Source organism: Excalfactoria chinensis, chromosome 1 (assembly GCF_039878825.1).
Source record: "Excalfactoria chinensis isolate bCotChi1 chromosome 1, bCotChi1.hap2, whole genome shotgun sequence".
Lineage (NCBI taxonomy): Eukaryota > Metazoa > Chordata > Aves > Galliformes > Phasianidae > Excalfactoria > Excalfactoria chinensis.
Genome location: NC_092825.1, coordinates 124,065,489 through 124,089,464, shown reverse-complemented (window position 1 = coordinate 124,089,464; position 23,976 = coordinate 124,065,489). Strand labels below are relative to the sequence as shown.

At 37.1% G+C, this 23,976-nt stretch overlaps 1 protein-coding gene across 4 annotated transcripts in view; it reads left to right on the top strand.

The window, feature by feature from the left end:
* Positions 1–23,976, top strand: part of GABRG3 (gamma-aminobutyric acid type A receptor subunit gamma3) — a 290,601-nt gene that overhangs the window by 27,387 nt on the left and 239,238 nt on the right. Inside the window, exon 1 of one of the 4 annotated variants that reach the window (XM_072335214.1) lies at positions 15,044–15,089. The exons of the other annotated variants lie outside the window; for them this stretch is intronic. Within the exon in view, the coding sequence (XP_072191315.1) occupies positions 15,081–15,089 (9 nt within the window). The 5' untranslated portion in view covers positions 15,044–15,080. Of the gene's footprint in view, positions 1–15,043; positions 15,090–23,976 lie in introns of those variants that run through there. 4 annotated transcript variants of the gene reach the window in all.

The window sequence follows — 23,976 nt, the reverse complement described above, 5'->3', positions numbered from 1 at the left end:
GCTATCTAAAATTGTATCTATATAAATATGTCTGAGTATTTCTTTGCAGTCTGGGTGGTACTGTAAAAGTGGTTTAAAGAAAAGGAAAGTGAGAAGAAATGTAGAAAACCCAGCAGAACTTAGAAACATAAGTGTAGACCTTCGGATTTGGTCTACATAAATTTTGGAACTTGCCTAACTGGACTGCAGCACAGCTAGGTTAATAAATTGCAAAGAGAAGGTGATTAAGGAATTATTTAGGAGTTTCTCCTGGATTTCAAAAACGTCTGTCTGAGCTGGTAGCAAGGACAAAGACAGGCAATATGCTGACTGGTCAGCTTGTGGATATTTTTCAGTTTAGCCCAGATTTATGTACAGAACTTTTGCTGACATAGTGGTTTTTGGGACCATGACTTCTTTCAAAATACATCACCAGAAAAGTCAGCAGCTAAAATATGGAGTCAGTGCAATCAGTGCAATAAAGCCCACCGTGCTTGGAGAATCAGCAATTGGGGTCCAACTGTTGGCTAGAAATACCATTACTGGAATTTACATTTGTTAGCAGTGTGCTGTATTGGCTGTAATAAACTGCATAAAAGACTTGAGAGGGTATCTGAGGGTGGTGAAACACTGGAACAGGGTCCCCAAGAAAACGATTACAGCCCCAATCCTGAACACTGGTTCAAGATGTGTTTGGACTTACTGCTTTTAGATGTGTTGCTTAACTCTTGATTTGCCCCATGTGGAGTGAAGTGTCAGACTTGATGGTACTTGCAGGTGCCTTCCAACTCAGGATGTTCTACTATTCTGTGAACCTTATTAATTGGAAAAAAAAAAAAAAAAAAATTGATTTACTTTTCAAACAGCCTCCCCATTTTCTTGGTTCTTAATCATGTGCCTGGAAATGCCTTTTCTGCTATTAAGCATCTCTGAAATTTAAAACACTCCATAGGTGTAGAGTTACCAAGATTCTTTGTAAAAGTGTTTAAATAAGATGACATACAATTGAGTGATCAGAATCTTCATTAAATAAAAATGTGACACCTGTCAAAAATGTGTCAGCCTCTAAGTAAATGACTTGATTTATACTGAATATTGCATAGAAGCTGAAGTCAGTAACTTGATTTGAAAGTGCTCCTTCATTATTTTTGTGTCTAACTGAACTTTGCATACTGACTTCCATTTTCACTGACACTCTGAAGCCCTTCCATGGATTAATTCTCCAATTGCTTTTGTTACGTATTTTTCAGGATGTGACCAAAGCAAAGTCATTTTTATTTAGAAAACTATAGGTAATGTTACAGTAGCTAGTAATTTGTTTCCATTATCTATCCTGAATTACAAAATTACAAGAAAATTTATAATTATATTTGTAAAATAGATGAGGATTATGCTAGAACTTCACTGAACATCTATGTGATATTTTTCTCTCTGAATACCAGTTTTCAGCTGAATATTATGAAGATTTGATGTATGCCCTTTGATGGTAGATAACTATCACAAAGTTTGCACTTGTCAGGAGTGGTTCAGACATAACAGATTGGCCATTTCTGAAAGAAAACCAGGAAGAAACAGTTGTTTTTTCACATTCAAAAATGAGCATCCCTCTCCCTGAGCTGTACTACCTCACACTCCTTAGAAAGGACATAAAATGTTGAGGCTCTGGGGAGGAAGGAGGGAAAGATGTGTTTCCTGTATGTTAGGAATGCCTTCTGCTGTCACTGTGAAAATCTGCCTGCAAGTCTGCTTGCATATTCAGTGCAGAGAAAAACTATTTTAGCAGCTTAAATCCCTTGACTCCACCTGTGTTGCATATGTTTCATTCTGAATGTGGGCCTAGAGAGCTTACATATGAGCTACTACATCTGTTTGGAAAGAATGGCATTCTGTGCTGATAGTGATCCTGCTGCACCAAGGCAACATGGAGGAGGGAATTCCCTGATGGCAATGGACGTGGTGGGATTGGAGATGCTGTCAGGTGCTGAAATGCACAAAGTAAGTGAGACTAGAACTGTCTGTGATGTGGCTATTTTGAACAAGGTAGAAGCTAGAACCAGAGACTGGCTGAGCGTAATGAGTAGGAGTGGACTGAAGAGTGCAGAGAAATCAAGACAGGGAAGGGCTGGGGGTGGAAAGAGGGATATAGCAGGGGGAATGTATAGGAAAATTTGTCAGAAGAGCCTTCATATGTCCCTAAAATCAAAGATTCTTGTTCTTCCTGATAAAGAAAGGATTTGAACGCAGGATTTCATACCTCCTGGATGGATTGCTACTGAAGCTGAGTGATTAGTGAGTTTTAAATTATTATTGCTTTATATTCCACAGTAATTTCCACAAGTATTTGGTGCTCTTCTTATGGTGATTGCTGCGTATTCTATATGTAATGAAAAATACATCTACTGTGAATAGGAATAGCATAAGCAAATCACAGTGATCAGTAAATTGGATGAGGAAAGTAATACAAACTTTATTTTGAAGGGAGGGACTTACAGACACCATATTATACTCTGTGATGTATTTCCATGTTACTTATGATATGGGGTTGTGGAGAGGCAGAGGTTAACGGAAACCTTTCTGTTTTCTTTCCCTGTAAATATTGTGTTATAGTTAGCCCAGGAACACTGATTTAATAGAAAGGGTACCAGTTTAGGTGGAGGTTCATTGTATTTTGCTTGAAGTCATATGGTAAATTATGCATCTTGTTAGGATTATACAGATGTTGCAGGTGAAGCTTCACGGATTTTTCTGGGTAGATTTATTTCCTTCTCACTTGTTTACTTAAAACTAGTACTTTATGGCATCAGCTTGTGCTCTTTAATGTTTCTCTTGTAAGCAGTCAAACTCTCAGCCTACAGATACAATCTTCAACTATTTTCAATACAAGACATCCCGCAAGAGAGATTGTAACAAATTATTGATCCTAATATTAGCCATTATTTCTTGCTCCACCTTGAGTGGAACAAAGTTTTCCAAACAAAATAGGTTGCTTACTCAACCTGTAGCTGAAAAGCGGGACCTGGAACACAGTCTGCTGCTTTTCTGATTATAAAGATTCTCAGCAGGTCAGTGTTGTTTTTCTCCGCATCTCAATTTTACCCAACCTATTTTCTTTTTTTTTTTTTTTCCTTCTAAAAAATTTTGTGTATTTTTAGAAAGCCTCTGAAGTAAATATGACAATGTTGATATTTTGGGGTCTTTGGTTTTGTTTTCTTTAGAGGACATCTGTGTAAATCTACAGTCTCCTTCACTCATGGTTCTCTCTTTTTTCCTCTTTTTTTTTTTTTTTTTTTTTTTAATATTTCTTTTTTTAGCATGTTTTGTTTCAGTCTAGTTTTAGTCATTACATTTTTGAGCTATTACATGTAAGCAATTGTTTATTTCCTCCTGTGCATTGATGACAGTTTTGTTTTGTTTTTTCCCTTTCAACTATTTTCTACTAATGGCACTGAAGGCCTACTTGGCTCTAAACACACAGAAAAGCATGATGGAAAGAAATTATTGTAGTTGAAGAAAAGATTTCAGATGACAAGTGTCCTAAATTTTCAAGCCAGTGATTTCTCTTAATAAATAACTGCCCACAGGCAAAATCTGTTAACAGCAAAAACACTGTTGAGTTTCCAAATTACAACTTCATATGGTGAGTCAACCTACTTCTTTAATAAGGAACCCAAATTCAAAATGAGAATAATTTCTTTTTAGAGTTGGTCCTTGGCTGGGGAGGGCAGTGAAAGAACAAATTTCTAAGGTGAGACCATTCATCCCTCAACAAAGCAATGTTTTTTGATCGGGCTATTATAATTTGTATGCCATGCTAAACTTGCTAAATAAGTTAATTGCTGAAAGCAGGAAGAGGGATCGGATTGCTCAGAGGAATAGCTCCTCTTTTGCACTTGATGAAAATTTGAAATATTTTCTGAAGTTCTCAGGTTCTTTTGCATCTTGAGTGTGTTTTATTTTATTTTATTTTATTATTTTATTTTATTTATTTTATTTTATTTTATTTTATTTTATTTTATTTTATTTTATTTTATTTTATTTTATTTTATTTTATTTTATTTTATTTTATTTTATTTTATTTTATTTTATTTTTCTGATATGTTTCAACTGTGTTATGCAGGCAAGTGGCTTAGTTCCATATATTAATGCATAAAGTGCATGGCAGCAGGGCCCTTTCTACCCCTTTTATGTATAATTCTGTTAAGAAAACAGACTCCAAGAGAGCCCTGCTGAAGGGATTTGTTGATTTGCCTGCAGATTCTGGAAGGAAATGACAGAATCACTTTGCACCTGCAATCTTCCATCTCTTGTGTTGTAATAAGCAATTTAATGTTGCCAGTTATTCCCTCTACAGGCTGTGGCCATAAAATTTTATCAGACCTTTTCTTCAACAAAGGATCAGAGGACACATTTAGGCTATTCTTTTACCAGGTATACAAGAGAAAGTGCAATCTTTTCAAGTCATTCAAATGAGGAGGGATATCTGCTGTTGTCCTACATATAATGCTTCATAATGAAGAGAATAAAAGATGTACTGCAAAGGAAAATGTTGCCATTTTTGTGGTATTGCTAGATACGCCTTCAAGTTAAGGAGGTGCTTGCATGCCTTGGCTACTCTGATACTCTCAGTTGGCTTTGTGACAGAACATTTCTACACCGTGTTCTTATAAACATTTTAAAGTTGTATTTACTTTAATTTATAGCTCACAGAAGCTGCCCTGACACTTGTTTTGAAGGCTGCAAAAATCCCATAGTTGTTTGTTATGGCTGTATATTGATTGGCTAGGTCTTTGTTAGTGAACACTGAGTTGAAAATATCTGTGTTTTTTTGCAGTGCTAGCTACACAGGGAATACAGTCCCTGGCTGAGATTTCTTTCTCCAAAAGAAATAAAAAGACTCTGTTATAGGCAAAGAATAATTTAGTGCCTGAAAGGGAATGGTGAGTATGTAATGGTAGCAGCCAAAGCAAAGTTAGCAATGGGAAAAACAACTATCTCAGTAATTAGTAATCTTGAAAATTTTCTTAGAGAGCTGAATTGTAGACCAGACAAATGGATGGGTTTTATACAAACCTTAAAGCTGTGCTTGAATACACTTTCTTTATCTAGAGTAATAAAAGCAAAAGTTATCCTGTACGTCACTGAACCAATTCCATGGTTGTGCAGCAAGCCATGTAAGCTAGTGCTGTTCATTTATTCTTCTTTGGGCTTAATACACCTAAACTCTTTTTCCAGTTCTGTGGATTAGTTGACCAGATTTTTCAGTTTAGATCCGTCAGATGAAGTGAATAGCTTCTTCTTCTTTTGCAGGTCTAAGGAGAATCACATCTTACACAGTACTGAATGTACAACTGCTTTTCTATATTTCTTACATTTCTTACATTACAGGAGAGCATGAAATCTAGGCTGCCAAGTACATTGTGCTGGGTACAGTAAATGAACAGAGAAAGAGATGATCTTGGCACAAAAGAAGAGGTGAAGGGAAGTTGGAGAGGGAATTGATCACTTGACTGATCTTCCACTTATACGGTTTGCCACTGGTAGAGGTGGAAAAAAAACCAAACCAGACTGGCTAGTTGTACTTTCTGTTGAGGGTTACTACTGCAAGGTGTTGACACTTTGTTGCTAAATGGAAAAACGATTAAGCTTAAAGTAAGAAAAACATACAATGAGAATACTGTGTGGTAAGTTAATAGAAGAGCTATCAAAATCTGTTAATTGTAGCACATTACGAAGGAGGGAGTCTGCTCTCTGTTTCTCTGATCTCTTTTCCCTAGACAATTTAATTCACCTTTGCTCCATTTATTTCTTAACTTTACTCAATTTCTTTTGAAAACTCCTCTTTCTGTCTTTTCTCCCATTTTTATGTAGCTTATCTTGTCCTTACTTACCTTAGCCCTTTCAGCAGAAGTTGGCCCAGCTTGCTATGCTTCCATAACTATGCAAGATTTTGTTTCTTCTTTCTGTTCTTGTTCTTTCTTGCCTAACAGTTCTTTAGGATAGGAAGCATACAGTGGTGTGTCCTGATTTTGTATGGGATAGAGTTTATTTTTTTCTTGGTAGCTTTCATGGCACTGTATTCTGGATTTAGGATGAGAATAGTATTGATACATCAGTGTTTCAGTTGTTGCTTAGTAGTGTTTGCACAGAGCCACAGCTTCTCATACTGTCCTGTCAGTGAGGAGACTGAGGATGCAGAAGAAGGTGGGAGGGGGCAGAACCAGGACACAGTCCTGTTGACACAGGCTGATCGTCTTGTACCATATGGCATCTTGTGGAACTAAAGAAGTGGAGGGAGTTGGCTGAAAGGCTGACATTTCTTTGGACTATCTGGGCATTGGCTGGCAGTAGCAATTGCTGAACATATCTAGTGATTGTGTAACCATAACTTGTTGGTTTATGTTCTTTTATCATTATTGCTTCCTTTTCTGTCTAGTTTTTATTTTTATTTTTACCTCACCCCATAAGTTTACCTTTTTTTCTAATTCTCTCAAGAATTAGAGGGGAGGGAGAGAATGGCGGTGTCCTGCTGAGCTGCCTTCCAGGTTAAACACAGCAACAGTGTATAGCAGGATTGTAGTAGATTTTTACCCTTCATATAATTGTTGTCTAATAAATACAAATAACATCAAATGCGTACTTCTTGCCTAATACGCAGTCTGAAATGAAATGAAAAATATGAGGGATACTTGAATAAATGTCAACTCTTAGAGTTGTAGCATTTTAAGATTGCAAATGTCAATGTATGCTACGTAATGGTATTTGCCTGTTTTTGAAGTACATTATAATCACTGATGGATGAATTTTAAAATTTCTTAAAGTTCACACAACTTTATCAATGCAAAATTTAAATGCTTTTAAAAACTACTGCTATTTTTCACTTGGAAATCAAGGTGGATCGAGATAACTAAAAAAAATACGGAAGCATTCAGAATGAAAATGCAAGCCCCAAGGAATCTGGGTGGTAAAGCATTGCTGAAGGTGTATGATTGAAGATTCTCAACATTTTAGATATTCCTGACCTTGGAAAGAATTATTAGCAGCAAAGGCCTTTCATTCATTAAACATGCAATTGCAAAATTGGCATGTGAAAGAGGTCACTAATCAGTGAGCCAGCTGAAAAAGAACTGTGAATAAATTCAAGCTTCTCATATTTACCTACTCAGCTTTTTTTTCTTCTTGGATGGAAATCTTTAAATGGTGACTGCAAGAGCAGGGACCAATCCTTCCCACAGGCAGTTTTTCAGTTTTTAATGTTGGGTTTTTCAAGTGATAGTAAAATATAAGATAAATGAAATACATACATTGTTGGTGCTTTGCTTTTTTAAATTCATGGAGAAATATCAAGTTGAAAAAAAGAAAAAGTAGGTAAAAGTTGTGTTCATGCTTAGAATCATGGAATAATTTATGTTAGAAGGGAATTCTGGGAGGCTGGTAATGTGATCATCTGGAAATCTGATCATCTAGTCTAATCCATACTCAGAACTGGTCCAATTAGGGACTCGGTGCAGTTTTTTGTCTCCGCAGTCTGTATTCCACAGGTTCTCTGTACAGTCTGTTTCAGTGTGGTGAAGCACTTCAATGGATTAAAAAAAAAAAAAAGTGAACTTACATATAACTGGAAATTCCTATATTCTATCTGTGTTCATTGCCTCTTGTCCTGTCTCTGTGCTCTTTATATCACTAGATAAGCAATGAATTCTCCTTAGCACTTTCCTTAAACTGTACATAATTAGTTCTTTTATTCTTTTCTCATATGTTGTGTTTTCCAGTCTCCCAGTGCTCTTGATGGTCCTCTGCTGGATTTGCTCCAGTATGTCAATATCTTGTACTGAGGAGCTCCAAGCTGGCACAGTGTTCCGCTTGCAGTTTCATGAATGCTGAACAGGGCAAAATGTTCCTGTCCTTCAAGTCCCACTGTCTGCGCTCTTGTCAGTGCAGCTCCCTGTGTGGTTGGCTTTTATCTCTGCAACAATATCCTGATGATGTGTGGCTAACTTTTCCACCTGCTGCCTTGAGTCCTTTCCTGCAGTGCTGTTTCCTAGCTTGTCAGCAGCCAGCCTGTCCTGTTTCATGGAGTTATTTCACACCAGATGCAAAAGTTTGCATTTGTCTATGTTGAATTTCATGAAATTTCCATCAGCCCACTTCTGCAGCCTATTGAAGTATTTCTGAGTAGCAACACAGTCCCCCTGTATGTTGCTCACTTCCCCCAGTCTGATCCACACTTTTTGAGTGTGCAGCATGTCCCATCACTCAAGTCATTCCTAATGACATGAAAGAATACTGGACTGAAATATGTTGATCCCATTGTACACTGACGACACCCACATGATCACAGTGATCCAGCAATTTTCTGTCCAATTTATACTCTGTTTATTGAATTCTCTTGTCACCAAATCATCTATAGGCATACTATGGAAAGTCCATTCACATACCATTTGTATCTCATGACGCATCTCTGAGTTCTGTTTTTCCATTGTAAGTTTTTCAAATGACTCTTAGTTGGGGTTTAACTTTTCCATTGGTCAAAGCAAGACTGATGTTCTTTAGGAAGGATGCATTTTTAATATGATAGTTGACTATGCACGGGTCAGGCAAATAGGTGACGAATTTATGTGGTACAGTTTTAATATAGCAATGTGTAGTTACTTATTACAGGGTCAGATTGACCATAACGTGATAAAGAATAGATAGGGAGCTTCATGATTGTTTTTTTTTTTTTTTTTTTTTTTTTTTTCTCAGACTCCATGTACAGAAGCAAACAAATTGATAAATTGATGGGTATCTCTTTCTTTCTTGATGTTTAGGACAGTGGCTGGTTGCTGTCAGGGAAAGATGCATGTTATAATCAATAACCTAGAAAAGTTAATTTGAGGGTGGGAAAGAGGATGGGGAAAGGGCTGCGCATCAGGCTGTCAAAATCTCTCTTGATAGAGATTATTCAGTTTTCCTTTCAGTGGGTTCCTAATGCAGTAACTGATTCTGCTTGATAAATTGACTGTAGCAAAAGTGAAATGTTAACTGTGCAATGCCTTTATTGGTTGAACTAATCTATGGATAAAAGAACACTTTCCCATTGGGGAAATAATGGTGTAGCTACCTGTAATTGCAATATTCTCTCAATCCCAGTTGATTTAATTTAACAATCAGACAGAACAGCAAGGAAGCTTCTACCCAGCCCTTCTGAGCTTTGATTTATCTTCATTTGGCTGACTCAAAGAATGCTGACTATCTAATCCATGTGTAGAAGTTGCTCTGTTTTTAAAAGTGTGGGTCACTTTGTGTCCAAGGCAACCGTTTCAAGCTCAGAAAATCCTAGTATCTGCAGAACTTACTCTCCAAGTATGCATGAGTCTTGCTACAGCAGGCTGTCTCTTGCAGGCTGACAGTTTATCAGCAGAAATATATGGCAATGCAGATATCATTAGTTTGTCTCCATGGGATTAAAACTCACAACAGTTGTGGGGAGTTTAATAACGCTGCAGATGTTTAAACACAGAGAGCTGCTCTTTCCTTTTGCAATCATTTTTCACTTCCTTAAAAAAGGAATTGTTTTTTGTTTCCTGGGGTTTAGTTTTTATTAATAGATTAGCCATATTAATCACAGAGCTGTTCCAAGCTTTCACAAAGCATTACTGAGCAAACTGTAAGTGCTCATGCATGTGTTTGGTCTAATTAGGTAAATCAGTTCTTCATTTCTGATAACCATGTTTTCATGATCATGATAAGATGTCATTTACTTGTCCTGAAGGCATTTTGATAACAGAAAATTAGGGCAAGATGAACTCTACGAACTATTTGACAAACTCATTAAGAGTCCTGTGAAGTGTATGGTGTGAGGGTGGCAAGTGATTCCCAGGCAAGACAGTATAGCTAATTATTTCTGCATTTTTTTCTACTTTTCTTAGAAAAGAAAAAAGTGAAAAAGTGCAGCTATATTTATATGTTAATTGGGTGGGCAGCAGTTTTTCATGAGATTATAAGCTTATTCATGTTATAGAGTTCTGTATGTGAGGTCACAGGATAAAAACTTCATGACAGCAGGATACAGACCATCCTTCCCAAATCAAAACAGGAACACCTAGGATAGAGACTAACATTCCTTGCCAATTATCAATGCAGGTAGTAGGTATGTGGCGGTCTCCCATTTCTCATTTTCTTTCTCTTACCATTTGCTTGTAAATGTTAAGGAGATGAAGAAAAAGATCAAACTGTACCTTACCTAAGGCAAACAGCTAATTCTTACTGTTACATGTATTCTTATTTGTAAAGACTTGCTGTAGGTTAAAGCTGTGACTGCGTATTGTAATTAATATATCAGGAGATAAATGATTGATGAAAGATTTAATTGCAATTCATGCAATTTTTCTCCTGTATTCAAACAACAGTGCAAAGTAACTACATGTCGGGATGTAAAAGAAAAAAAAGACAATAATAAAACCATTCCTTCTGTTACTCTTTTTATTGCTGAACTGCTTTTCAGATCTTGGTAGTGGTTTCCAAAAAGGTGATGGAGCTCTACCTCTTTCTGTGGAGCCAGACCTACTCTGGAAGTCTTGGAAACCTCTGTGGAGGAAAGTGAGTTGTTCTGGTAGAAAGACTGGGAAATCAATTCTGTAAACAGAGGAAGTAGAAGGTCAAGAGGTGATGCACTCAGACTGCTCTGAATTCTTTTGTTCACCTAGCAGGTTATTGAAGTTGATTGTTATTTTACGTTCTCTGTCAGGTAACCATTTATTTGCAGTTCTGCGCAAAAAAAAAAAAAAAAAAAAAAAAAAAAAAAAAGAAGCATCCACCTGGCATTTCCTTTATTTCCTTTTTTCACCATTAATGATAGTTTAACAAAGAAAATATGAAACAAATCCTATTAGTTACACTTCTCTTGTGCTGAATCCATAAGAAAAAAGAAGTGGTGTGTGGTGTATTAGTGTTCTGATACCTCCTCTGGATTCTTGAAATAGTTTACTCACAAGTATTATGGGTTTAGTTTCATGAATTAGTAATAAAAAGAATGTTTAATAATCATCCTATTGTCTTTTGTACCAACTAGCATTTTTATTTATCTTTATGCATTTATTTGTTTATTGTTTGTTGTCTTTTGTCTGGAGTTATGCCACTGCATCCTCTTACTTGTTAGGTCATGTTAGATGTTTTTTTGTGATTCTTACTGGATAAGCTGAGTTCTTGGTTGAATTTTATTTATTTTTTTAAACAGTACTTCAGTCTCAGAAAGGCAGTGGCAAGAGGGACTGCATTTAGTTCTTGAACTTTAACTGCCAAATACCAACAACTTTCTAAAGATCTAAGGGTCAAGCCTAGGACAACAGATGTACTTTTATAATGTCAGCAGTGACATTCAAATCAATGCCATATCAAGCTACTACCTTTTGTTAATGAGAAGTATCAAATAAGGTATTAAAAAAAAAATGCTTGAATCTGGCAAACAAGTCTCCAGTGTCTTTGTGCTGTGCATTACTGTCTTGAATTTCTTAACTTTTGATAATTCATGAAGATCTGACTCTCATAACCATACGGTGATAGAAATAATTTGTTAAAAGTTCGGAGTAGGGCATAACAAAGGAAGTTTTGAGTCTACAAGAGTGGCTGAGAAAGGCTTCTGGACTTAATCTAAAATTCTTAAAACTAGCTGAAAGAAAGGCTTTTTAAAGTTGCAGGAAATCTACTCTTGTTATTTTAAATCTACATTCAGCTAATTTATGTAGAGTTTTCTGGGCTGCATTCCATTTTTGTAGTTTCCAGTGCTTGAGTCTGTTCTTGCTTAATATTATCTTGCTTTTCTTAAAGCAACTTATTTCACAGTTGCTTTATCCATCTTTCTGGAAAAATTGGTTTTGCCAGCTTTAGAAAAATCTGCAAGTCTAGTAAATATTGCTATGGTGTCTACAAGAGAAATTTCCTTAAATTACCAGAACAGAAATAAGTTGAGCAGCTGACAATCCACAAGATACTAAAAGCTAAACTATTTTTATTTTTTGAAGTGGATTTTGAGCCAGCTCTAATTTAAACAGAGTCTAAAATGTGCAGATTAGCTTGCAAGCATAACTGCAATGTTTTAGGAAATTAATTAGGCATTCTTTAATATAGTAATGTTGGCTCATCTTCATAAGAATTAAAAAAAAAAAGGGGGGGGGAGGTATCTTGTAACGACTGAAACAGCCAAAATAGACCTGCTAGTACTACAGTATTTATACTTTTCCTTACCATTTGCAGACCTGAGTATTGATTTCTGAATGCTTTTGATTGTAATCTTGAGATGATTTAGGGAAACCAAAGAATGTTAAGTTTAGTTCAAATTTTATTACACCAAATTGTGATGTGGAAGAGGACATAGAATACTGGGAAGGGATCTGGACCATTTTGATTCTTTTCCAGGCTTGTTACCCAATTATGGCAAATTAATTGATGTTCTCTCTACTGTTACATATATGTATGTATTTATCTTTCTTCACGGATAAGTGGAGACAGCAGAGTGCGGTTGCTGCAAAAAAGTTTCCTGCATATTTACCCAAATGCCAAGTCCAAGTCTATCACATTATTAAATAGTCATGAAATCCTGCCATGCAGTCAACAAGACATTGTAATCTATGTACTAATGCATCTTGCCATATTACTGTTTGGAAAATCCAGAGGATATTTTGCAGAAAAATAGAATGTTTATGTGCATTTTAATAAACTGCATGACAAAATGTTAGGATATTGTGTGCTATGGCAGTTAAACAGATTCATCCACTGGCAGAAAAACCTTTCTTCTCCCTAACTTGATCTGATCAGGAGTATTTCCAGTGTACAATAATAATAAACATTATAGTAACCCTAATCTTAAGTAAATTGTCCACTGTGATGTTCTGCATGCTAGAAAGAATGTGTATATATTCTTTGGAATATTATAGTGCTAGCTAAGTTGTATTTTTTTAGTGAGGAAAAAATGGCTTAAACTGAGAATCAAAAAGGGAAGAAGGCAGAAGATGAAGGAATTTATTTTGTATGCCTTTTTTTGAAGAAGTGTTGTCTTGAATATTTGGATGCCCAAGCTGTAGGACATTGCATTTGTATCTGATGAAACCATTATTATTTTTTTTTGTCCTTTTCTTTCTTGACTGAAGGGAGAATCAAGGCCTAAAATGCACCTGAAAAGTTGCTACAGTTTAAAGGGTAATAAGAAAGCACAGTGAAAGTTTTGGATACAATACAAATATGTGCACTTCTATACAAAGCAACAACAAAAAACAACAACATGAAAGACAGAATTTTGGGCTGAGAGTGTAATGTGGGGAAATACATGACCACGAGGACAGTGTTGAAGTATAAACAGAGTGGAGGAAGATATGAATATATTGGAAACAGGAGGATAAGCTGTCAAAACAGAAGTTGAGGCAAGAAATAAAGTTAAAAGAAGATGCATGGAGGATTTTTCCTTCTGTGACAAAAAAACTTTTATAGTTTTCATAGTAAACTGTTCTGATTGTTAAAATAGAGACTTGAGTGATACACAGATTCTGTAAGTCCTAAAGCTGGCAATGAATTGCATGACTGAAAGATTCTTGTTCCAGGGCTTTTACGCCAAAACCTTACTACCTCTCATGGAGAAGCATGCTGACTGGCATCCACATCTACTTCAGCAGCACCCATATTATCCAGAGCTTCTGGAAGCAGATAATTTAAAGATGAGAGATAATAACTGCCTGATTGTTATGTCCTACTAAGGAAAGGTAGGTCACGTTGCAGTAGTGTTTTTGGCTGGCTATGGACTAGCTCCATAACAAAACTGTGTTAGAGATGGAACAGTCTTGCTTTGAATTCCCCATTACGTTTGCAAAGAATTGGTTTGCCGAAAACCATAACAAGAAATTTTAGTTGGTTCCTATATGAAATACAGTATGATTTAATGTAGACAAAAATTAGAAGAAACAATTTGAGCACCCAGTTAATGTTTGATTAATTTAATTTCTCATTTATGTAAAGAGCAGAAAGTATGATCATATGATTGCCGTTTCGAAACTTAATTGCCAACCTAGATAAATTAGTTAAGATTTCTGTCTGTAGAAGAAATATTACCACTGATGTTATTAGAAATAATAATTACTCTTGGCTTTAAATACTTGTTTTCTGGCTTATTCTGTCTTCAGTTAACCATCTTTTGCACCTCTTTCATACCAGTGTAGCATTCCATGTATAACATGGGGCTTTACCCTTGCTGACTTACTGTGTAATTAAGTTGTTAGCTTAAAAGAATTCTACTTTTTTTACCAAAAAAACCTGGTCACTTCAGGGCTTGTAATTTTCTCAGCTAATGTGTGAGGGTCAAAATAATGTTCACTTACTCTAGGATATTATAGCAGTCTGACTTCTCTGCTAAATAACTTCTGGGCCAAAACCCAGTGATGCTGGGTTTTGTAAGCATCAATTTTGATTTTTATTTCCATTTTTAATAAACTTGTTGGATTATGGGGTCACACAGCAGATTTTCCTTCCAGCTGATTTATTTTAAAAATAATATTTTGAGAACTTAAGGTGAATTCTTTAATGAAATCAGATTGATTGCACAACTCCAGAAGTTTAATGTTAAAGAGGCTTGTAGTTAGTTCAGAGTTCTAAAACTGACTTTTATCTCAAGAAAAAGGAGGAGTAGGATGGAGGTGGAAGTGATAATGAAGGAGAGGGTTCCAGAACTAGGCAAAATGGAATTAGGAGTCAGCAAAGAGCTTATTAAGAATGGAAAGTGGATTAATTGGTGAAAGACAGCACCTTTATCAAAAGAATCTGCAGATAAAGTATGGAATTCAAAAGATAAAACCCTGTCTAAAGAATGTTAAAAATCCTGGTACTTTAGCTGCCAGGTACAAACTGAATATGGAAAGCTCCTATTATGTACTGAGGATGTGGTGTGATCCCCAAATTGAATGAATACTTGCCAAACTGAATTAAGAAGTTTTGCAGAGGATGAATAACTGAAAGGAATGAAGAAGTAAAGATAATGGGTGCAATCAGATCAGGGAACTAGCTGCTCCAACCAGCATATGACTAGTGATACTGTGCAAGTTAGGAAGACACTTCAGCTGAAACTCTAAGATGATTTCAAGATGGAAAAGGTATGGCAAAGAGCTACTAAAAATTTACTTTCTAGGGAAAAAAAATCCCAAATCTTGTCTTAGACAAACCATATTGGGTGCAGTTGAGTGGGGTATGTATCACGTTTGTGTTATCTAACCTGTTTCTGTCAAAAATCCTGCTGTGGAAAAATGCTTTAAGATAACTTTGACAGAACTGGGAATTAATATATAGTTATGCTACTTCATTTGAAGACGTAGATGATCTGAGGAAGATGATCTGTAAGTTTATATTCTGATGGTCTAACTTAGCTCAGCTGCACCTTAATAGTACAGCTAAACTCTGTAAGCAAGTTTGACTTGTTTAGCAAAATGATTTTTGATTGCAGGTTATTGTTGTATACTCATGAGGCTGGACATGAGAGATGAAGAAGTTAAAAGTCAATAGAAATACAAAGTTATAGATATGCAATACACTGAAAATGACATTTGGAACCATTAAAGCAGTGAAACTGAATCAGTAGAGGAGAAGTATATGAGTTTTGAGATAGTGTGTTATGATATTTTATTTTGTTAACACTATTCTTACAGCATAGGACTGTATTTGATTATCCAATTCCATCATTCCAGGCATAGTGGAAATGCTAACTCAGGGCTTGAACCAGTGATTGAGAACCTGGTAGGAAGGCAGGGCCAACCCAGGGGGCCTCATTTAAGGGTTGGCAGTGGAGGTAAGGGTGTTTTGCAGGAGATCTCTGACTATATGAGGCCATCCAAAGCTAAGGAGATTTTTTTCCCTTTGTTTCTGTGTCTATGGCTGCTGTATTTGAGCATATTCTTATTTGCTGCAACTTAGGACTGTTACTGTGCTGTTTTTGCTGTCCTTTCCATCGCATTACAGCACTTCACCAGGTGACAAAAAACAAACCAACATAATTGGTCATCATCATCATCAAATTATTTGTAGTAATGTGTTTAATCCATTTGGTGTTTCACCAGTGCTTGCTTGTACAGTTCCATTATTTATTTCTAGATTTACAGTGTGATAACGTTCAATATAATGTCAAAAGACCCTTTTTACCTCAGGCTGTTTCCAGTTGAAACAGATTTTCAATTTCATATCTATAGGGACTTGTAGTGTAAAATATTTTAAATTAGTATCAAAATGATAATTTGTTTCCTCTACATCTGAAACCAGCAGTGGTCTTTTGACCACAAATACGTAATTCAAGAATGTACATTACATCTTAACCATTAAGTGTGATCAGTGAGGTTTAGTTGACTCTCTTTGTATAAAAAGAACTTTGAATTTCACACTGCTATTTTTAGGTTGAAATTATGGAGACTTGTCACACAAATGTTATCTCATGCAATCACTGAAATGTATTAATATATGTAGGTTAAGATGCTCAGGATCAAGAGATAATTTAACATTTTGCTGTAGTCAGGAGCATGTGTGGTGGGGAAGAGGGGTGAGTCACGCATGCTTCTGAGTTCTATACATTGGTAACAGGACAGAAATCTTAATTGAATTCCACTTTCATACATTTTATTGGAATTATCTGCAAGTAGTAGAGAGTACAATGTAGCAGGTTAGTGAATATACAGAAGCATTTCAGTGCTGTGTCTATACAAGCAATACTGTTCTAATGGAAACAATAAAATAACATGTGAAAGTAGAGTTCGGGACTTCAGACTGGCAGTCTTAGCTCCTTCTGTTTGCTCCATTTTACTCAGTTGTGTTAAGCACTTACCATTTTTAGTGGAGCTGTTAACAGTTATTCTGATTATGCAACTGCCTTCATGATGCATTGTAGATTGCATAATGTCCTATTAGAGCTCTGGTTAGCCAGCAGATCTATCTTGAAGCCAGCTGTAGGAAAACATTTTCAGGAAAGTGCACTCCCAGTGGAAGTTATTCACATTTTAATGAGCAAGATGTTTTATGATCTTTCCTAATAAAAATGAAGCTGGAAGAGAGCACTCTTTTGCCAGAATGTGTTCCTTTCCATATTGCCAGATATTGCAGGCTATGCATAAACTGTAGTAATTCCAAACATATTCTGTCAAAGTATGCATACGTACTTTTCAGTTAAGTGTTACAGTATGACCATACAAATGGTAGTAATGCTGTGTGCTGAAATGGCGAAATCCCATCTTTTTTAGTAATAATTCCAACAACAGAGTAAATGCGAATGCGTTTAAACGTTCAGTGAGAAGCAGTGACCTCCTTGCTCAGGCTCTCCAGACAAAAGACCTGAAACTATGTTAGATTCTCTACCTCTCTTTCCCAGCCCTCAAATTCCCAAAGGAACAGCATATATTAAGAACTAGCTGCCTGCAGCTTGTGGGCTTACAAAATAGCACTTCATCGCTTTTTTTCTTCATGACAAAAGCTATTTGAAAGCATTAATTCAGTTATAAATAGAAAATGCCTGAACAGCTAATACTTCTTTTAAAACGTATTCCTGGATATACAGTCTTAAACCAAATGCTAACATAAAATTTACTCTTGCTTTTGAAAACTATATACAGCTAATAAATTTGAAAACAATGTATGAGATAAAAACAGGTTTCCTTCCTGTTTTCCATGCCTGAGGGAAAACATATTTAAAACAATTCTAATGATATTTATGACAGAGTCATACTCGTATGTGGCTCTTTCTGAGCAGAGTTAGGTTGATATCACTGTCCCTGGAGGTTTTCAATAAAAGGGTAGATGTGGTAATGAGGTATGTGGTTTATTGGGTACAGTTGATGGGTGGATGGTTGAATTAGGTGATATTTGTGGTCATTTACAACCTTAATGATTCTATGATTTTACTGATGGAGCCGAGCTGTGAGATTGCTGCTTTACCACAGTGCTTCTGAAAATGACAGACATGTGTATGGGAGAAAAGAATTCTCTAATTAGTTCTGTGTTTAGCCTAGTAAGACTATTATCTCGTAGAATCATACAAGCACAGCATGGCTTAAGTTGAAAGGGATCTTAAAGATCATTTTCTTCCAAAGCCCTGCAGTGAGCAGGGTTGCCACTCACCAGATCAGACCATCTAGGGCCTCTCCAAGTTGGTCTTAAACACCTTCAAGGATGTGGCATCCACAGATTCTCTGTAAGAGCTGTAGTGCCTAACAATGCTCTGAGTAAAGAATTTTCTCCTAACATTTGATCAAAATCTCCCATCTTTTAGATTAATGCCATGTCTGCTGTTGCCATTTCTCCTTTCTCATTTATCAGAGAGGGTTATCTCTCCTTGGCCTATCTCTCCTGACCAGTGTACCTGTAGAATCCCTTCTTGTTATTCTTCATTTGTCTTACCAAGTTCAGTGCCATCTCTGCCTTGGCTTTCCTGATCCCATCTCTGCATGCCCAGGTGACATCTCTATACTCTTCTGAGGCTTCACATCCCTGCTACCATTGCCTGTACATTTCTCTCTTATCCCTCTTTCTGACCAGGAGGTTCTTCTTAGCTATGTCTGTTTCTTGCCTCCTCTGCTTGGCTTCTTATGCTGGGGAGTGAAGAAGTCTTATGCTCTCAAAAAGATGTCCTGAAACTGCTGCTAGCTCCGTTCTGTTCCTACATCCCTAAGGACAGTTTACCAGGAGGTCTCATCCAATAATTCCTTAAGCAGCCAAAACTTTTGAATGTCAGCGTCCTGAGTTTGCTCTTAGTCAGACCCATCTTCCTCAAGATCACAAACTATGGGGGCTTGGTTGCTGCCTTCCAGACTGCCTCCAGCCTCAACCTCTGTAATGAGCTCATCTTCATCCTCACTGTTGAGCACCAACTCAAGTAATGCTTCACCTCTGGTTACCTAGACCACGAATTTACCCTCAGTGCACTCCAGGAGTCTTTGGGGTTGTTTGGAGCCTGCTGTGTTGCTTTCTCAGCAGACATTGTAGGTGTTTGAAATCCGTCATCAGGATTAGAGCCTGTAAGCATAATGCTTTTTGTAGATGAAGCAAGAAGGCCTCATCAGCACACTGTTAAACCTTTATTTACTCTTGCTCTGTTAAACATAATGTAATATCTATAGTAGAAAGAACTTCAAATAGTTGCTCTTGTTATTTTTTCAGTAATATATTGGTTTTATTTTCCATTCCTATTTGACTGATTTATGACCTTCTATTATTGCAAGGGTTTTCATGATGTTTGACTTCCACCAAGTTTTTAATCATAAAATACAGCATCTTGTACATTATATGTTTAGCTTAGAAAAAATATCTGATTTAGTTTCTTATGACATTATTTAGGATGTATCATACTCTTTCTAGTAAGAAGAGTATGAAGACTTTTGATGCTGTGGTTGAAGGGTAGGTATAAGGGTATGTATATTTATGATGAAGCTACTCAAATCAACAACAAACTTCTTGGATAAATCCATGGTCAAGAATTATTTGGGAAAAGTATGCGTTGTTTTCACTGTGTCTAGAGTTCTTTTTCAGCTATAAAAATGGAAAGTAATTTGAGCGGAGAGCTCCAGTTAAATTTCACCTTACTTATTACATCTACCTCAGGTTTAATAGCAATTTTAAACAATCTTTCTAGAACTAGATGTCCAAATATTGCTGTTTATTTGAGAATGAGATGAGTTGCACCCTGCAAATATTATTTTTCTTTGCTGGCTTTCAAGAAAGACATACTTTCAGTGCTGTGATTCTGTCACTTTTTAGCAATTGTATGGCCATCTGTGAAGAGTGAATTGTAAACCTAGAGTAAGGATAGTAGGGGAGAAACTTCTGACCAGTGTGAAAGGAGAGGGGGTACTGAGAAATTAGAGAAACTAGCAGTTGTCCTTCTGATTTAAAGACCTCTTGGTTCCACAGGCTCATTTTCATCAATTCACAATAGAACTTGACTGTGTCCTGAGCTTGGCTTGATGTAACCAAGGAAGATGTAAAAGCAGATGCGTTTCTGTTCTCAGGTTCACATTTTAACTCCATGTGTGTGAATCCACGTGCAGGTGTTTGTAGTAGAGGAGAAGTCTGCCTGGCACATTATAAACTTTTATACCCTCTTCTAAAGGCCTGCACACCTGATTGTCCAAGCCAAGGATCACTTTGTGGCTCTTTTCCAATTCAGTCACATTGGTCTCTTCCTGCAGTAGGCCAAGGGGTTGAGAATTGGTTTGCATTTGAGTCCTGCACCAGTATGGAATCAGAAATTGCACCTGGATATGGGGTTCAGAGATGCTCTTAGTCACAGTGATTTGAATGGTTAACTGAGTGGGTCAGTGAACACAAAATGATCTGAAAAGAGATAAATTGCAAATGTCCTTTATTTATTTATTTATTTATTTTTCATCAGGCCAGAATAGAAACCCACAGTAATATTTTAGCAAAACTTTATACACTATAACTTATGTTGGATAAACAGTGTTCATTCTACTGTCCTTTCTTAACCTTCTAGTGCATACTTCAAGTATTACAGGCTTTTAGAACACAGGACGGTATAAATGGTTTCCCAAAATGATTATTTATAGGTTCTTTAAAGCAAGTTTGACGTTCCATAATGACTGCACTGAGGCCAGGGCCATTATTTAACAGATCCTACTGAGCCAAATGAGAGTTTCATCGAAGGAAAAATTGAATTGCTGATTTAAAATCTAGCTGAATAGGAAAAAGTCAGAGTCCTGAGCTGAAAACAAGAATGTAAACACAGCAAAGAAATACTGAAAAGAAACAGCTATAAGACTTTTCTGATTTAAACACTTATCACTGTAACAGTGCACTGCAGGCATAAGCAGGCTCCAGAAGCTCAAAAATAACTGTAATAAGCTTTTATAATAAATGAATAAGTGGAGGAGGTTTTTCTCCATTTAAGTAGTACACAAATAAGTGTCCTCTGTTCCAGGGCAATTGAATCTTTCAGAGAATGAAAAATATATTCAAAAAAGCTTTATTTAAAAAGCAAAAGCAGGCATAACAAAACCTCAAGGCTGAGGTTGTGAATGTTGTTGAGGTCAGGAGATAATGACCAACGAGGATGGCATATTTGGTTTATTCTCAGTGTACTAATCCTGAGATCTTGGTCAGATAACTTGATTCATAACAGTCAGTGACACTGTGTTCAAGAAACGTTTGGATGTTGTGTTGAGGGATATGATTTAGCTGAGAAGTATTGGTAATGGTTGGACTGGATGATCTAGGTCTTTTCCAACCTTGATAATTCTGTGATTCTGTGATTCTGTGAACAACATTTTGGAGGTCTCAAAGTGATCATAGAACTCTTGTTTGGTTTGCAGAGCATGACAATTTATTGACCTCTTGGATTATTCACAGTAACTGAGTGGTCACCAAGCAGTAAAGTTCAGCGATCTTACAGCTACAGCTGTAGCCCACAAACAAACAGGAGCGTAAGTGTTTTAAGTCTGAAATAGTTCCAAGTCAGCAGTAATTGCTTCTGGATTCATTATAGCTGCATTTGTTTTAAATAGAAATGATGCTGTATAACTGCTTCTCTGCTAAAAATAAGGAGGATGAAGTAACACAGACACAACTGAATTGCTCCTCCTAGAAATTCAGCTCCTTCTCCTTTAACACAATATTCCTAGTAATTTTTCTTTCTTTTATTCCCTCTTGTTTTCCCCTCTTGACTCTTTTATTTGCCAGATTTACCTTCAAGCCTATTCTTGTCACTTCTGGAATAACCCGAGGCCCCTCTCATCAGTCCCTGTTCTGAAAAGTAGACATCACTCTTGTACTTCAGTTAGCGCTAATATATTTTCTCTGAATCTTCCCAAAGAATTTCTTACCATGTCTATTCAAAGCAACAAGTTGGGAGGTGGTGTCGATCTGCCTGAGGGTGGGCAGATCCCTTCCTTCAGAGGAATCCAGGATAAGCTGGATTGCTGGGCTGAGGTTAATGGGATGAGGTTCAAGAAGGCCAAGTGCCAGGTCCTTCTCTTTGGCCATAATAACCCCATGCAGTGCTACAGGCTTGGGGCTGAGTGGCTGAATGACTGTGAAAAGGAAAGGGACCTGGGAGTGTTAGTCGATGGTTGGCTGAACAGGAGCCGACAGAGTGCCCAGGTGGCCAAGAGGGCCAGTGCCATCCTGGTCTGCATTTGAAATAGTGTGGCCAGCAGGAGCAGAGAGGTAATCCCCTTGTACTCAGCACTGGTGAGGCTGCACCTCGAGTACTGTGTTCAGTTTTGGGCCCTTCACTACAAGAAAGACATTGAGGCCCTGGAATGTGTCCAGAGAATGGCAACGAAACTGGTGAGGGGTCTGGAGCACAAGTCTTATGAGGAGCAGCTCAGGGAGCTGGGATTGTTTAGTCTGGAGAAGAGGAGGCTCAGAGGAGACCTAATAGCACTCTACAACTTCCTGAAGGGAGGTTGTGATGAGGAGGGGCTTGGCATCTTGTTCCAGGCAACAAACAGGACCTGAGAAAATGGCCACAAGTTGCTCCAAAGGAGGTTTAGGCTGGATATAAGGAAAATCTTTTTCTCTCAAAGAGTGGTCAGGCACTGGAATGGCTGCCCAGGGTGGTGGTGGAGTCGCTGTCCCTGGCAGTGTTCAAGAGGCATCTGGATGAGGAACTACGGGATATAGTTTAGTGACTTGTGCTAGTAATGGTGATGGGAGGATGGTTGGACTAGATGATTTTGAAGGTCCTTTCCAACCTTGTCATTCTGTGATTCTGTGATTCTATAGATGGCACTTGATCTTCTCCTACAAATCTTTCTCTCTCCATATTTCTACAGTCCTGTCATAAGTACTGTCAGGCAGCTTTATAAAACAGTTTGTCTTGACTATATTCTAATAGGCACTCAAAAACCTTGCACTACTTTGGATTCTCTTTACCTGTAAAAGACCACTCATGTACCAGTGGCTCTGGACATTCTTCCTGCAGTAGGAAGCTTGGGATAAATAAAAGTCTGATGAACCTTGAAACATTAACTTTGACTTTCATTGCATAAGGTTAAGTGAATTTAAGGAAACTTGGCAGGAGCCACGTAAAGAGATGTAGCAGACACAGCTTGTTCTGCTGGGTGTGTCCTTGGGCATCTCTCTCATGTAGTGAAATATCACTGCTTGAGTCATTAGACCATTGACTTTATCAGGTGACATTGATGAGTCTATTAAATTGTTAGACCTGGAAACACTTCTGAGCTTGCCATGTCTGGGTACAGTCCTAGCCAGGTTCCCATACCACAGTGAGGTAAAAGCCTAATGCATGGTGCTCCCCTCACACACGCTTTCTTTCCCTTTCTTTTCAATGAAAGAATAGATCACAATGGAGTAATAGCATGCTTCAATCAGGACTGAGGTCTGTATGACAAATGACTAGGGCTATAGAGAATGCCATGGTCTGCTCCACTTTATCTAGCAGAGAAATCTTGTTAAAGATTTACAGCATGTGCATGGTCAGCTGATTTCCAGAGAGGAGAGTAGTAATGCATTAAGCATTCATTACACATGTACTATATTTAGCTAACTCTTATTGCATCACAGAAGATGGGATAAAACATGGTAATATCTAGTCATAGACAAAGACGTTTTGTACACGGATGTGTTTAATACTTGAATGTTTCAACTACAGATGAACCAACACATTTATTTCTGCCAGATAGCTTGATGATTTTATTCTTGCAGTTTTGAGACTACTGAAGCTAGGATTTTCTTGGGAGAAGGTTTCTTTCATCCTCCTATCAAGGGAGGCTGCTGGCTGCAATAATTCTGCCAAAGAAATAGAACTTATGAACAGGGAACAAAGAAGCTAGGAAAGTAAACATATGTATTTATTATATCTTTTTGGAAGAAAAATCTTTGAAATAAAGCTTATCTACTTTCTGAACATTCACAGTATTTGTCCTTTAATCATATGGAGTGATACTCATATACAACAAATAGGATAGGTTATTAGAAAGATTATCAGCATTACACTCCTTTAGAGCAAAATCTTGCATGTCCTTGAGGAGA